Source organism: Pelodiscus sinensis, chromosome 6, assembly GCF_049634645.1.
Source record: "Pelodiscus sinensis isolate JC-2024 chromosome 6, ASM4963464v1, whole genome shotgun sequence".
Taxonomy (NCBI): domain Eukaryota; kingdom Metazoa; phylum Chordata; order Testudines; family Trionychidae; genus Pelodiscus; species Pelodiscus sinensis.
The window spans coordinates 9,972,893-9,988,763 of NC_134716.1; the positions used below are offsets into that span (position 1 = coordinate 9,972,893).

A 15,871-nucleotide genomic window follows, 5' to 3' on the forward strand; every position below is an offset into this window, starting at 1 on the left:
TTGTGGATAATTGTTCAATAATTCCCCTTAGTAGCAGTTTAGTTTAGTTAGAATTTGTATTCATCATTATTGTCCCAGACAGGACCTTGATTAGGGACAGGGCATGCCGCATTCCTCTTCAAACCTTGTGTGTCTCGCAGGCATCCTATGTCTACACAATAGCTGCCTGTGGTGTCTTGGTAAGGGACACATTAGTGATAAGTGCCAAATTTACAGATTATTCAAGCCCCATATGCAAAAAGAAAGCAGCATTTGCTGGCAGGCACTACTCATGGAGTTGGCGCTGTCCCCCTTGGCCCCGCACCTGGTGCTTTCCTCTAGTTGCCACTATTCACCCACGCCAATTCCAGTTAGGAAGGCAAAGGCTTCCACCAAGGGGTGTTCTTCTCCAGCTTGAAAGATGAAGGAGAAGCAAGGAGGAGAGAGCCAGGACCCACAATGGCAGCTTATCACTTCCATTAGGAAGTCAGGCTTCAATTTAGTTCAATTCAGGGCTAAACCTGCCTATCCTGAACTTGTCAGCACCAGGTAGCGATGATGGCCGCTGGCATCTGAAGGCAATTTGGACTCTGGAAGCCCTGCAGGCAGCACAGGACATACTGGCTATGCTAGTACTTGCAGCACATGATGCCTTGGGCACCACGGTCTAAAGGCAAGTCCATGTTGGGCCTCTTGAGGGAATCCCCCCGGCTAGCACTTGCATTGCCTAGAGATCTAGAATGCCAGCGCTCTCCCATATGAAATCACAATACCTCAGACTCAAAGAGACAAGCATCATGAATACCCCTTCAGTCTCCTGATGCGGGACGAAGGCAAGGTCTAGGGCAGAGCTCACCAGCTCGGTGCCAGACCTACTATGGCACGCGCCCCCCATCACAGGAACAGAGAGGTGTAATCAGCATCATCAAGGCCTCAGAGCCTTTCCTTGGATCAGCCTCAGTTGTTGTCTTCTCAGCATCGGTCCCTCTCATGGCAATCCTCATGGTCTTGATGTTCCTTGGACTGCTAGGCTTGTTCCAGCTCTCGTCCTGTTCCAGGTCCCACTGCTAAGGGAAGGATGAGATGCTTCGGGTAACTTGTCTTTTCTTCCCATTAGCCTTCTTCTGTAAGCTAATGGTAATCAGTACATGTTCCCTGCACTGGCTACCTTGTCTTTGGGCTTTTTCCCTTCTTAATTGGGATCCCTTCCAGTAGTGTTGCCTCATAGCACTGACTGCACCCGGAAGACTGCCATCACTTTTCTCCTTCACAATGTAGCCTCTCCTGTTGAGTGATATAACTGCATCTGGATGCTCCTTGCAGAACTATTTGTTAATTAATGTTCACAGAGTTTTAATTAATATTCAGAATTCTGGTAGGTAAACTACATAGTTACAGAAGAATTTGTCATTTTGAAAATATTATATACTGCTATTGAATACCTGTAATATATAGTGCTGGGGTAGATGCAGCTTCCCGATGCAGTAATTTTAGTGTAAGTGCAATATAAAACAAAACAAATAATAAATATAAGGAGAGCATGCTCTATCATCTATGTATTATTTCAGCGGTACTCTACTAGGAAAAACAATAATATTGAATAATCCAACAAATACTTACAGTACCACCACAATCCTAATCCTAGCCCAATACAACGGGAAGAAGCCCCGGGGCAGGGATGCTGGCCTGCGGAGCAAACCTGTCTCTCTCACTCTACAGCAGTAGCCCCAATGCCACTCAGGTTCGACACCCTTAGGTTCATGATTTCTGTAGGTGCAATTGAACCCAAATAAAGCTGCCCCTTGTATTGTGTATATATAGTGAGAATAATGAAACATCTTTTCAGGTACAGCCTCACAGGAAAGACTCTGCATCATCTGTCCTTAATTTATGCGGGTTTGGTTCCATTTTCACAGAAATCAGAAGACTTTGAAGTGAAGGTAATTTTTTAGTAAAGATGTCTCTAAGTCTACTTTTACCTTCACTGTTGTTGTAAAACTACCTCTATGCCATCACTAAAACATCTGATAAAGCATGTACTAAAAAATCAAACTTATGAAACAGTTTTAAATTTAAATTCCTAATTAAAATGAGATGTAGGAGCCTAACCATTATTCAGGCTCAGATTGACTTCTATGGACATTGTATAGGGCTCCTACTAGGAAACAGAAATAGCTTTGCTTTACCACTAGAGGTCATAGTAATGAGGAAAATACCATTTTATCAATACTTTACTATGTACCTGAACCCAGCAAGTGGTGTACTTTCTGCATTTGACTTACAAGTACAAGTTATTGTCACTATTTGTAAAAAGATACTAAAGAAAGCGAATTGTAAAATTGTTAGAGATAAGGAAAAGAAAGGGTTACTGTTCTCGACTGGTATCATATCACCAACAAACTTTATAATTGGGGATGGGGGGTATGCTAAGTGTACTAAGAAGAAAATTTATAAAAAATTTTTTCTATAAAAATCTAAAGGTACCAATATTTGGAGTAGTAGAAATTAAAAAATAGAGAAAAGCTTTTGTGATTCACCAAATTGATGTGTGAGACTAGCCGATACAAATGCATAAAATACGTCACAAAGATAAGGTGATTTACTGTCATATATAGATTAAAATTTGCTACAAAGTTATAGTTGTCAAATTAGCTGTGGGGAAATAACATATCTGAAAGTCAGTCATTGTGCAGTACAGTTCAATATGTGTGTTCATTAATTCACTAGAAAGTTTCTTGGGCATTCAAAATGCTAAATAACCTGAATTCCTGCAACTCATTAAATCTTTACTATAACATACCAAGTTTAGGCTCACAAGAATTACCTGTTTTAAAAGAGAGTACTGTTATAACTAGATACTTGATCATGTCTAAAAGATGTTGTAGTGAAATATATTTTACCTACATAGAGTTTGAATAATCTAGAGTTAGTATATGGGGCTGAAGATGGAGTCTGCAGCCTCTCCATATCACTTGCATGGGGCAGTTTTATGACTATAGGCCTTTGGTTTCAGGTCCATCTCTAAGTTTTCTAGTTACTTGTCTGCTTCAGACCATTGTGAATACAACCTTAAAGTATGTTTATTATTTTAGGTAGTTCTTGCACCAGGAGTTGAAGAGACAGCATTGTTAATTCGTCAGATTTCTGACAACATTTTGATGTCTTCTAAAACAAATCCTCATAAATGGTTGGACAAATCCTGGCTTTCTGTCTTGCCATCTGAGGTGTGTTTCCTTTATACTAAGTGTAGCGGTTCTCTTACTGTTTTTAAGATATTAAAATGCTAAGTTCTCATTATTTCCAATTTTTTATGTGTGTGTGAAATATAAACACAATGAGCTGGAATCATCCCTACAGACCCAAGTAGGCACATTCCTCAGTTCTTTCTGGAGCAGCTGTGTTGGAAGAGGGATTCATTCTCAGCATCAAGAGGCAGTAGAATATCCCAGGGAGTAAAACAGTCTGATTGTGATACTTCAGTCCTGTGCACCAAATGCTAAAAGCTAAATAAACTGGGCCAGATTACAGAACAATGGCTCAATCCTGCAGGGTGCTGAACATTTTGATTCTAATACAACATAGCAGATAAGCACATGCTTAACTAGAAGTATGTATTTTATCCCATTAAAGTCAATGGGACTAGTCATATTCTTGTAGCACTGAGCCCAAAATAGTTAAAACTTGTTTGTTTCCTTATCAGATAATTGATGTATAGATATTTACATGCTGGATGACCCTGTCTGCATGAGGAAGTGAGATGACAAGATGCAAAGAGAGCTGAGCCTGTGCAGCCAAAGGGCTCCCCTATCATCTGGCTCCTGAGAGGTTGTGTAGTGTGGGAGCATGATGGGCAGGGGAGTTGGGCGATAGTACCCATCTGCTTTCCCTGCCGAGCAGAGCCACCTCCTGACTCAAGCCCTTCAGTGCAGCCCAACCACTTCTGCTGATCTGGGTAATGATAAGATGGGCAAGTAGCAGGATCTGGCAGCTGAAACCTACCAACTGCTGCCTCCAATGAGTACCAGGCACTCCTCACTTCTCTCAATTACCAGAAAATTTTAAACCAAATAAAACCTAAAAATGAAGGGCCTTATGTAAAATACAACATTCAGAGGGTATGTCTAGGCTACAAGCCTCTTTCGAAAGAGAGCATCTAGACTGCAACCACTTCTTTCAAAAAAGCGATCCACTTTTTTGAAAGAAAACACCCAGGCAGTCTGGTTGTTCTCTTTCGAAAAAGCCCTATTTGCATTCAAGAACACCTTTTTTCGAAAGAGCTCTTTTGAAAAAAGGCATTCTTCCTCATAAAATGAGGTTTACCGTGGTCAAAAAAACCACCGCAGTCTTTTGATTTAATTTTGAAAGAACATGGTGGCAGTCCTGACTCAGGAATTTTTTTCAAAAAAAGGCCACTTTTTTTCGAAAAAACCCTGTAGTCTAGACATACCCTCAGTTCCCTTGAACTTGAAAAAAAAAACCTCTTCTAACCTGAGAGTAAAATGTGACATTTGGAGTGCAAAGTAAGATTTTTAGCAATGTTTGAGTGTGTGTTGAAAATCCATATGAAATGGATCACTGCAGTCAGCCTTAGGTATACAGCTATTATTTTCATCTTCTTATATACTCTTCCTACTGTACAGCTACGTATAATTAGTTTCCTCATTATAAAGATAATCTATTTATGGATGTCTAGGTGGTGGGTACATTAAAAACTAATTAGATACAAGGTCCACCTTCTTAGAATTGTGATTCTGACACAGATTGTGTGCCCAGAGATTGTACCGGACTAACACGGCTGCATCTCTATCACTTTGTCCCCCCTAGGCAGAGAAGTGCTTGCTTACTTTTCCATGTATAAACCCTTTAGTAGCTCAGCTTCTGTTAAAAACGGGATCTTCACTGAAGTGGCTGTTGTCGGCAGCTTTTGACCAACTTCAGGAACTCCTACCTGAGGTTCCGGAAAAAGTTTTAAAGGTTGAGTATAATGAATATATATATATATATATTACTAGCAGTCCCGTTGACTATGTAATAAATAAAGCTTTACAGAATGCTTTCTGAGATCATGTTTATATTTCCTAATATAATTTTACAAACTAAGAAAACTACATTATTTTACATTGCTTTGCCAGCTGCATTGGTTCTTATTGCTTTTAGAGTATCTTTATTCATATCTGAATCAGCATATACATTAATTCTTAACCATTATGTTGGATCCACTTTACATCAGTGTTGGAGCCTTCTTCTAACAGTGTTACTTGAGAGGGGCAGTGTAAAGGGTTCTCCCAACCATCAACTTTCTCTGTAGAGCAGGGCTCCTCAACTCGCCCATTTGTTTGCAGCCCGCAGTATGGTTTGGGTTTACGTGTGGCTCAACACACAGCCCTCAGGTAGGATCCTTTGAACATCACCTCCACTGGGAACATGCTCCACAGAGGCAAGACAATATAATAGTTTTCTGTTGATATGTGTGTTAGTAGTTAAATTCCTGGACTGCCATTGCTCATTAAAAGTGCTGTCATATGGGTGGAAATCGGATAAATATTGCGTTTTATTAAGATCAGCAGAACTGACTTAAATGGGGCCTGTGTCTTGTGTAGTCTTGCCTTAATCTTTCTATTCATGCCCATCAGAGTGAAATAAGCTATTTATATATATATTTGCATGTATATGCAACCACATTTAAGTTGCGGCCCTCAGCATGTGCTGTATCATTGTGGCCCCTAGGCCTTCCAAAGTTGAGTAGCCCTGCTGTAGAGTATTGAGCACTAGGTGTCTTTTATTACCTAGAGCCTATAATTACTTTAATGTTCATCTTAATTTTGGGGATTTTTACAAAAAATGTTTCCTCACCTTTTTCCTTTTAAATTTTCTTTTCATCTAGTTCTCCCCTGTGCATTAAATCTTCTCAGAGCATGAATTGCTTCATGCCCCTGTTATTGCAGAAAGATCACCAGAGACATGTCAGTTACTGCAACTTTTTCTTTTTGACAGACAGAAAAATATATCTACATCTAAGAAAACTAATTTAACTTTTTAATATTTTGATTATATAGTATTAAACTATACTATAAACATTAAGTCTATTTCTTTCGTTTCAGCATTTTAGTGACATCACTTCTTTGTACAACCTAAACTCTTTCACTCCTCCAAAATCGCCCAAGAAAACCGTATCACCCCAAAAACAGTGGAGCTGCTTCAATATGACCTTTCCTCATGCTTCATTTTCCAAATCTCTACTCGGCAATATTCAAGGAAATCTGGATGGTCAGTATTCAGAAATGCTTGATAACCTACAGAATAGCACAAGTCAATCCTTAAATTATTACAAAAATGAATCTTGGTTGCCTTCAAGATCGAGTGAGAGGCAGAAGATGTTAACATCTTCGCTGTCTTACTGTGGACAGGTCAGTTGCTTTGATGAGTCAGATCACAATGTAAATGGTCAGCCGTACCTCCCTTTTCTGAAAAATATGGGAACAGATAGGACAGCCAGTCTCTCATTCTTAAAACAGAGTGATTCAGATGTATTTTCTTTGGAATCAACCAATGTGAATTATGAAGCCAGAATCTCACCATCTAAGACTCTTATGGAGGATTACTATTCAGGTAAGCTTTCTTTTCATGATATGGAGCGGAATAGATTTTATTGATGTGTTCCCTTCTTTGAACTGAAATTTCACTGCAGCTAAAATAAGCACACTTGAAAGTGTGAAAATGGTTTAGTTGAAAGCAAACCAAAATGTATGACATGGACAAGAATGTAAATTTTATGGTTTTTTTCCCATGATTTTCCTACACACGTAAAAATACAATACAGGTGTGCTAAAGAAAAAGTGATTTGATGAAAAACAGCTTAAATTGAGTCTACCTTAGTAACACAGATGTGCTATACAGGCTATTTTTAGACTATACCTGAGGGGAGAAATAGGTACTGTAGCTCAGCTGAAGTAAGGTAAACTCTTGTAAATTGTTAAGATTTACACAAATAAGTGAACAACAACATCTGCTGTATGTAGTTCTATGGAAATCTATCAACACAGAAGATTATATGGATCAGGAGATTGGTAATGGTATAAAGACTTTTGCAGTTCTAAATTGCTCATTGAGAAACACTCCCAGCAGGCCCACTAGCTCCAGAATTCTGATGCTGAGCCTTTTCTGTTCATCATAATCAAAATGGGCTCCCCAAGTCTCTATAATTTTCATCAGTGGTGATGCATAAAGGACTGGTAAGAGGGAGGGAGAGAGAAAAGGCATGGAAGGTTGGGATGACTCACCAGCCAGACAGGGAAGTCCACATGGACAGAGGATGGAAGAAGAGTTCCTCCTGGAAAATCAGGTAATAACTTCTGATTGGAAAAAAGGTGAGGGCATAATTGTAAATAGGCTCATACAGTAGAGAACACATAGGGTACATATTGATTTAGGAGACGAGAATTGGCCTGGCTAGAGTAGGAAGAGAGATAGTCCATTGCAGTTGATATGGGCAAGGAAGGGGCCAGTCTGGGGCTTCTGTGAAAAGCTTGCACTCAAAAGACCTTTGCCTCCTCGTTTTACTAGTAAAGGGAGCCAAAAATTGTCTGCCCTTGTTGTGTCTCTAAAGCAGAATACAAAAAGAAAAGACTATGATAAAAGGAATGATCAATAAGTAATTTTTCCTTATCATCCCAAGTCAATTAAAGAAATGACTGAAAACTTTAAAATACGTTCTTCATTAAAATGTTTTCACACTGGATTACTGGATTACTCTTTAAATTGTTTTATTATCTAGTGTCCAGCAAGGATACAGAGGAGGAGAGCTTAACAATTCCCATCAGTAAAGATGTGTACAAAATCCTTATGAGACGAGAGAGCAGTCTACGTGACCTCATTGAGAAGAAGTTTGGCTGCATGTCTCTCCTTAAGAGTATAAGATGTCCTCTTGAAGTATACAGGAAAAGCCTGAAGGAAGGAATTGAGATATCTGTTTGGATGGATGATATGACAAGACATATGGCTGATGCCTTGGTGATCACAGCCAATGAATATCTGGATCATATTGGAGGCCTGGCTCTTGCCCTGATGAAAGCTGGTGGACCAGAAATTAAGCAAGAGAGCAAGTGTTACATTGAGTGCCATGGACCACTCACCACTGGCCAAATAGCAGTAACAGGTGGAGGCAGGCTTTCGTGTAAGAAAGTTATTCACACAGTAGGTCCAAGATGGGCTGCAAATGAAAGTGAGAGATGTTGTCATATGCTTGAGACAGCCATTATAAATGTCCTGAAATATGTTCGTGCTCCAGAGAATAATATAAAGTCTGTGGCTATCCCTGCAGTGAGTTCAGGAGTTTTTGGCTTCCCACTAGATTTATGTGCTTATGTGATCATACAGACTATAAAGAATTTTGTTGAGCTAGCTCCATTGTTTAGCTGGTTCAAAGAAATCCACTTGGTGAACATTGCTGAGCCCACAGTTGCAGCAATGAAAAAGGCCTGTGAAGAGTTGCTGGGCGGGAGTGACATCAGTTCACTTCGGGAGAGTCCACCAGTTTCAGCAACCTGGCTTTCAGATTCAATCACAAGCAATGGTCTTTCCCTGCATATCATAAGAGGATACATTGAAGATCAACAAGTAAGTCTTCACAGTGGAGCATGAAGGCCTTGATCTTGTAAAGTCCTGAGCATGGAGTTGCCTCCCAGCACCTAAGCAGGATTGGACCCTAAGAGCTTAGAAGTCATGCTATGTTGATCCAGTAAATATGCATTTTGTTCTCTTGCCCTCAGCCACCCAACATTAGAATCAGTGAACCAGTACTACATATACCCAGGTGTCTTATCTCTCTATATTTTTTTTCCTGCAGGACGACAGAGTGACATCATCACATCACTCTGCATCCCTCAGTTGCCCTGCCTCCTCCCTCTCTCCCTCCCCAGTGCTCTGGCAGGATGGGAGCTGTGTGGCCTCTCCTTTTTCCCCTCCTCAGTGCTCCAGGGGGGGCAGAAGCCACATGGCATGCTCCCTTCTCCCTCTCCAGTGCTCCTCATGTGTTAAGAAAACATCTGGACTCCTTACAAAGTTTGTTTGTATAGATGTGGAAATAAAGGGCAGCAGTTATGACCTATGGTCAATGTGGGAGAAATTCTGTTAACTGACTATACAAAGTTATATTCCTTCCAAGCAACTGAATGGGTGCAGCCCAAAACCTTGTATTTTTAATTACTTTTAAACAATCAAGTGAAAGTTTGACTCATTATTTCTGTGCTCAAAATACCATAAGCAAAACTTCTGCATTTCAATTTAGTTCCAAATTACAGCAGCCCTAGGGAATCATATATATATAGTAGCCCAATGTCTGTGACTGTGTAACGCTGAAACACTGGCTGTTGCCTCCCGCCATGGCGCTTGGCTGACTTCTGCGCCACTCAGCCAGGTCGCCGCATGGGAGCAAGCGGCGCAAGCAGCCGTTTGGGGTCCACGCTCCCCATGCAGCCCGGCACAGAAGTCAGCCGAGTGCCACGGTGGGAGGCGAAGGGGGCCAGGGTGGTGACGTACATGCCCAGAGGGCAGAGCCTGGATGAGCGTGCATCCCCAACGGAGACAGAGGAGAGCGGAGAAAGAGTGGGAGGCAGGAGGGGGAGAAGAGAGAGAGAGAGATGGAGCAGAGAGGCAGGAGGAGGGGGAGAAGAGAAAGGGAGAGACGGAGAGGCAGAAGGCGAAGGAGAGCTGAGAGGGAGGGGGAGGCAGTAGGAGGAGAAGAGAGAGAGATGGAGCAAGAGATCGGAGGCTCAGGAGAGAAGATTGACGTGGAGGAGAGACCTGAAAATCTCATCTTATGATGGTCTAATTGGCTAGTATGTGAAGGGCAGAAGGAGAAAGCTCAGGGATTTCCATCCTTCCATAGTCCTCCTGAACAGAAAGCAGCTATAATTTTGTAATTCCTCCTAAATATACAAGCTGATGAGGACTATCAGTGTTGGTGGCAGTCCTTACTGCTATTAGGCTACATCTCCATTAGGCACCACTAGCAATGGCATGTGCTATATATATATATATATATATATATTATGCCACAATAAAAAGCCTGCTCTATCCATCACTCACTGCAGTGCATGTAGCTACTCATGTCAATGAAAGCAGGGGAAAAGTTTCAGCAGCTAGAAATACCAGTATAGGTGGGGAGACGGTGAGTAGGTGTATAAGAGATGTACTTGTATACATAGACATGTCCTTCAACTATGTTTTTTACTTGCCTAAGCCATGCCTTACCAACTTTACTGCTAGTTGTACCCATCCAGGTGTGGAGGGCACTATGCTGTTATGTATTCCACATGCTGCCAAAAGAAGCGTACAGTGAAGGTGTACCTTAAAAGGGGGAGTGTCTGGGTGGGTTGGAGTTTTTATAAGGAAAAACTCCACTAGCTACTTGAGGATGTCTGAAGTGGGGATCTGACTGCAGTGCTGGTAAAATACAAATTTAGCTGAAATGATATATACTGAGCTCTTGTGTTCTTTTTTTGTAGACTGAAGTTATTGTTAATTCAGTGGTCATGAATGATGATCCCTCAGGAGGAAATATTTCAAGAGCGCTTCTGGAAAAAGCAGGGCCATCACTTCAGAAGGAATTTCTGTTCGAGTTACAAAAACTTCCTCCCTATTGTGAGAAATTCATATTGACAAAAGGATACAATCTCATGTGCAAGTCAGTGCTACACATAGTATGGGCCTCACAAAACAGCAGTGATTCACACAAGGTGACATTCAGTTAGAGTGAATTTTCACTTCTCTTTTTCAAGTAAAAAAGTAAATTGATGTCTACAAGGTCTCCTTTTATTCTGCAGGTACTAAAAACTGCAATGTCAAGATGTTTGCTTATGATGCAGGAGTATCAACTTCCTTCAATTTCCTTCCCTGCAATTGGGACCAAAGTGCTAAATTTGCCAAATGATGAAGTGGCAGATATTATGATTGATGAAGTTTTAAGCTTTGCAAAGGAACGCCCTTGGAAGAAGACAGATGTGTATTTTGTGATCCATCCAAATGATGGTTATGTCTATAAGGTAAAACATTTAAATAGAAGAACCCATAATAATCATGAAGAAAGTTTCTAAGTAATGTTGCAAGATAACTCACCCAGCAATATCGTCAATCTCTCCAACTACACACTCAGCTCGGCAGAAGAATCTGTTTATCTCGGGGACTCTCTTTTTGCCCCGCCACCCCCACTAACATGATTCAGTTCTGCGGTGATCTGGAAGCCTACTTTCGCCGTCTCCGTCTCAAGGAATACTTCCAACACGACACTGAACAGTGCACTGACACACAGATACCTTCCCACCAACAGCACAAGAAGAAGAACTCCACATGGACTCCTCCTGAGGGCCGAAATGGCAGTCTGGACCTCTACATAGAATGCTTCCGCCGACATGCACAGGCAGAAATTGTGGAAAAACAACATCGCTTGCCTGGTAACCTCAGTCGTGCAGAACGCAATGCCATCCACAGCCTCCGGAACAACTCTGACATTATAATCAAAGAGGCTGACAAAGGAGGTGCTGTTGTCATCATGAACAGGCCTGACTACCTAAAGGAGACTGCCAGACAACTCTCCAATACCAAATTCTACAGGCCACTTTCCTCAGATCCCACTAAGGAATACACTAAGAAACTGCACCATCTGCTCAGGACACTCCCTAAACAAACACAGGAACAAATCGACACACCCTTAGAGCCCCGACCAGGGTTGTTCTATCTATTACCCAAGATCCACAAACCTGGAAATCCCGGACGCCCCATCATCTCGGGCATTGGCACTCTTACGGAAGGACTGTCTGGCTATGTGGACTCTCTGCTCAGACCCTATGCCACCAGCACTCCCAGTTACCTTCGTGACACTACGGATTTCCTGAGAAAACTACAATGCATAGGTGATCTTCCAGAAAACACCATCCTAGCCACCATGGATGTAGAGGCTCTCTACACAAACATCCCACATGCAGATGGAGTACAAGCTGTCGGGAACAGTATTCCTGATGATGCCACAGCACAACTGGTGGCTGAACTCTGTGAATTTATCCTCACACACAACTATTTCAGATTTGGTGACAACATATACCTCCAGACCAGTGGCACTGCAATGGGCACTCGCATGGCCCCACAATACACCAACATTTTTATGGCTGACCTGGAACAACGCTTCCTCAGCTCTCGTCCACTTACACCCCTTCTCTACCTACGCTACATCGATGACATCTTCATCATCTGGACCCATGGGAAGGAGACTCTGGAAGAATTTCACCATGATTTCAACAGCTTCCACCCCACCATCAACCTCAGCATGGACCAATCTACACGGGAGGTCCATTTCCTGGACACCACGATACAAATAAGTGACAGCCATATCAATACCACCCTATACCGAAAACCTACCGACCGCTATACTTACCTGCATGCCTCCAGTTTCCATCCTGGACACACCACACGATCCATTGTTTACAGCCAAGCACTGAGGTACAACCGCATATGCTCCAACCCCTCAGACAGAGACCTACACCTACAAGATCTTCAACAAGCATTCTGTAAACTGCGATACCCACACGAGGAAGTGAGGAGACAGATTGACAGAGCCAGACGTGTACCCAGAAGCCTCCTGCTACGGGACAAGCCCAAGAAAGAAACCAACAGAACACCACTGGCCATCACCTACAGTCCCCAGCTAAAACCTCTCCAACGCATCATTAGTGATCTTCAACCCATCCTGGACAATGATCCCTCGCTTTCACAGGCCTTGGGAGGTAGGCCGGTCCTTGCCCACAGACAACCCGCCAACCTGAAGCATATTCTCACCAGCAATTACACACCGCACCATAATAACTTGAACTCAGGAACCAATCCTTGCAACAAACCTCGGAGCCAACTCTGCCCACATATATACACCAGCAACACCATCACAGGACCTAACCAGATCAGCCATACTGTCACTGGTACATTCTCCTGCACATCCACCAACGTAATATATGCCATCATGTGCCAACAATGCCCCACTGCTATATACATCGGCCAAACAGGACAGTCCCTACGTAAAAGAATCAATGGACACAAATCTGATATTAGGAATGGCAACATACAAAAACCTGTAGGGGAACACTTCAATCTTCCTGGACACACAATTGCAGATCTAAAAGTAGCCATCCTGCAGCAAAAAAACTTCAGGACCAGACTTCAAAGAGAAACTGCTGAGCTACAGTTCATCTTTAAGTTTGACACAATCAACTCTGGATTAAACAAAGACTGTGAATGGCTTGCTAACTACAAAAGCAGCTTCTGCTCTCTTGGAATTCACACCTCCAGATCAGCTGCTAGAAGTGGGCCTCATCCTCCTTGATTGGATCCACCTCGTCATCTCCAGCCTGATCCTGGCCTGCATATTTATTCCTGCCTCTGGAAATTTCCACTACATGCATCTGACGAAGTGGGTCTTTGCCCACGAAAGCTTATGCTCCTACACTTCAGTTAGTCTATAAGGTGCCACAGGACTCCTCGTCGCTGTTGCAAGATAAAGTACTTCATATATCGAACTAGACATTACCTTTGTAAAAATGGATTGCAAGCCTCAGCTACATATGCATGCAAGTCCTGGGAATGGCAGGGAGTATACAATGAAGGTGCTACTCCCACTTAATTGGGACTTTCTACTGAAGTTATGCCCCAGGAAATGCATTCAGCAAATTCTGTCACATCTCCTGTAGCAAAGTATTGTCACAAAAGGCTTGGCATTCCACCATAGAAAAGGCTATAGACACAAGGCCAAATTCACTGCTAATGATTTCAATGGAACCATAGCAGTTTATGCCAGCAGAGAATATGACTTGGGTGATTTATATATGGCTGTTTTAGGTATCCATATATTATAAAAATATAAAGGTTTGATCCTGTTCTCACTGCAACCTAAAACTTCCACTGACTTCAGTACATGAGGGCTGTGTCTACACTGGGCCGCTTTTCCGGAATAACTTGAAAGCTATCTATACTGGCCGCTTGCTTTTCCGGAAAAGCAATGACGATCTACTGTAAAATTGTCAGTGCTTTTCCGGAAAAACTATGCTGCTCCCGTTCGGGCAAAAGTCCTTTTCCGGAAAAACTATTCCGGAAAAGGGCCAGAGTAGACAGCACAGTAGTCTTTTCCGCAAAAAAGCCCTAATCGCGAAAATGATGATCGGGGCTTTTTTCCAGAAAAGCGCGTCTACATGGGCCATGGACGCTTTTCCAGAAAAAGTGCTTTTCCGGAAAAGCATCCTGCCAATGTAGACGCGCTTTTTCCAGAAATACTTATAACGGAAAACTGTTCCGTTTTAAGCCTTTCCAGAAAAGGGTGCCAGTGTAGACGTAGCCGTGGAATATACTGTAGCAAAAGTAACATACAGCACAATAGAGTGTCATCTGGCAAAAAGGTTACAGTATGCTCTTGCTTCTCCTCTGAAAGACAATTGTCCACAAATTCATACTCAGGACCAATTCAGATGTGAAGTGTAATGTAGTATCAGTAACTGAGTGTAAGAGAGTTTGAGTGTAACTTACATGCTGCAAATCTGGAAAAAGGTGTAGCCACTATCTTCTTGTTCCTTCCTGTTGCTTTACCTGATAAACTAGCTCTTCCATGCCACTGATATATAGGTTACATCAGTTTTTACTCCTAGGTTCAAATAAACCAAATAGCACCCACCCATTGCCATGTAACATACATTGTCTTGCATGTAAACTCTGTAGTTTCTGCACATTTTTAAAAGTATTTACAATACGAATGTGCAAGTTTAATTATAGTTTCCTTTTGTTCTTATATGCTGTAAACTGCTATGCAGTTTCTTCATCTTTTTGTCAGTACAATTTAACGTAATATTTTTTTTGTAAAGTAGTATTCATTTGCAATATACTTCTCACGGTATTTACTTAAAGATGATTTTTATCATTTCTCCAGATGCCAGAACTGACAAATTGCATCTGGCTGTCATTTGTCTCTGTGCTTCTTTGGACCACATGCTCACACTCCCCGTTGTTTCACTCATGTGCCAAAGCCTGTACTTCCCCAAAAAACAACTAGAATATTGTATTTCTGCATCTCAGGGAGGTCAGTCTGCAGGACGCCCAAACCCCCTCCACAAAACTGACCAGTGCTCCTCGGTGGCCCCCTACATGAGGCTATGGGAAGAACTTTGAGAGTTAGATAGGAGGGTAGTAATACATCAGTACATAACATGGATTCCTCAGTATAACACCACAAGCAGAAGTGAGCAGTGGATAGCTTCAACTCCTGCTATAATAGCTGCCCTAGCCTGGTTGCATGGGCTCCCCATATACTACCTCCAGGTGGAATTGGAGAGGACGCGATCCATGTCCTTGTACAAAACTCTGGAACCAGGCTTGGCACAGACGACCAGCATTAGCCCCTGTGTGAAAGGAGACTGATTAAAATGTCTCACCCAACAGAAGTCTGGACAGAGATTCTGTTCATTTGTTAATGGTTTGATACATAGCTGGCTGTGAACTTATTCTAAATTTTTATTTTTCAAGGCTTTCCAAAAAAAGTTGAATTCAGCAAAAAGCAAAGTGATAGAAAATATGGAATGCAACAAATGTTATGATTTGGGTAAGTAAGAAGCACAAGGGAGGGTGAGATTCTGAAAATGATTCTTTCCTAATAAATATCTGTTATATGGAGGGAAACGGTCACAGAGGAGCTCTGCATTTCATTTATTATTCTGTTTCATTGTTTGACTGATTGAGAGTGAGAAACAAGCAAGAGTGGTTTTAGGATAATGGGGAAAATGTGTTACCTCTTCTAAAGTTATGTTTTGCAAAACTTTGTTTTAGTATTATATGTAATTAGACTGTATTTTTACTTTTATCAGATTTT

At 41.8% G+C, this 15,871-nt stretch overlaps 1 protein-coding gene across 1 annotated transcript in view; it reads left to right on the forward strand.

Annotated features, from left to right (window-relative positions):
- Positions 1-15,871, forward strand: part of SHOC1 (shortage in chiasmata 1) — a 109,089-nt gene that overhangs the window by 84,990 nt on the left and 8,228 nt on the right. Inside the window, exons 24-31 of the mRNA XM_075931425.1 lie at positions 1,826-1,919; positions 3,072-3,203; positions 4,804-4,953; positions 6,081-6,588; positions 7,754-8,595; positions 10,485-10,715; positions 10,803-11,021; positions 15,529-15,604. Coding sequence (XP_075787540.1) covers positions 1,826-1,919; positions 3,072-3,203; positions 4,804-4,953; positions 6,081-6,588; positions 7,754-8,595; positions 10,485-10,715; positions 10,803-11,021; positions 15,529-15,604 — 2,252 coding nt within the window. The remainder of the gene's footprint in view (positions 1-1,825; positions 1,920-3,071; positions 3,204-4,803; positions 4,954-6,080; positions 6,589-7,753; positions 8,596-10,484; positions 10,716-10,802; positions 11,022-15,528; positions 15,605-15,871) is intronic.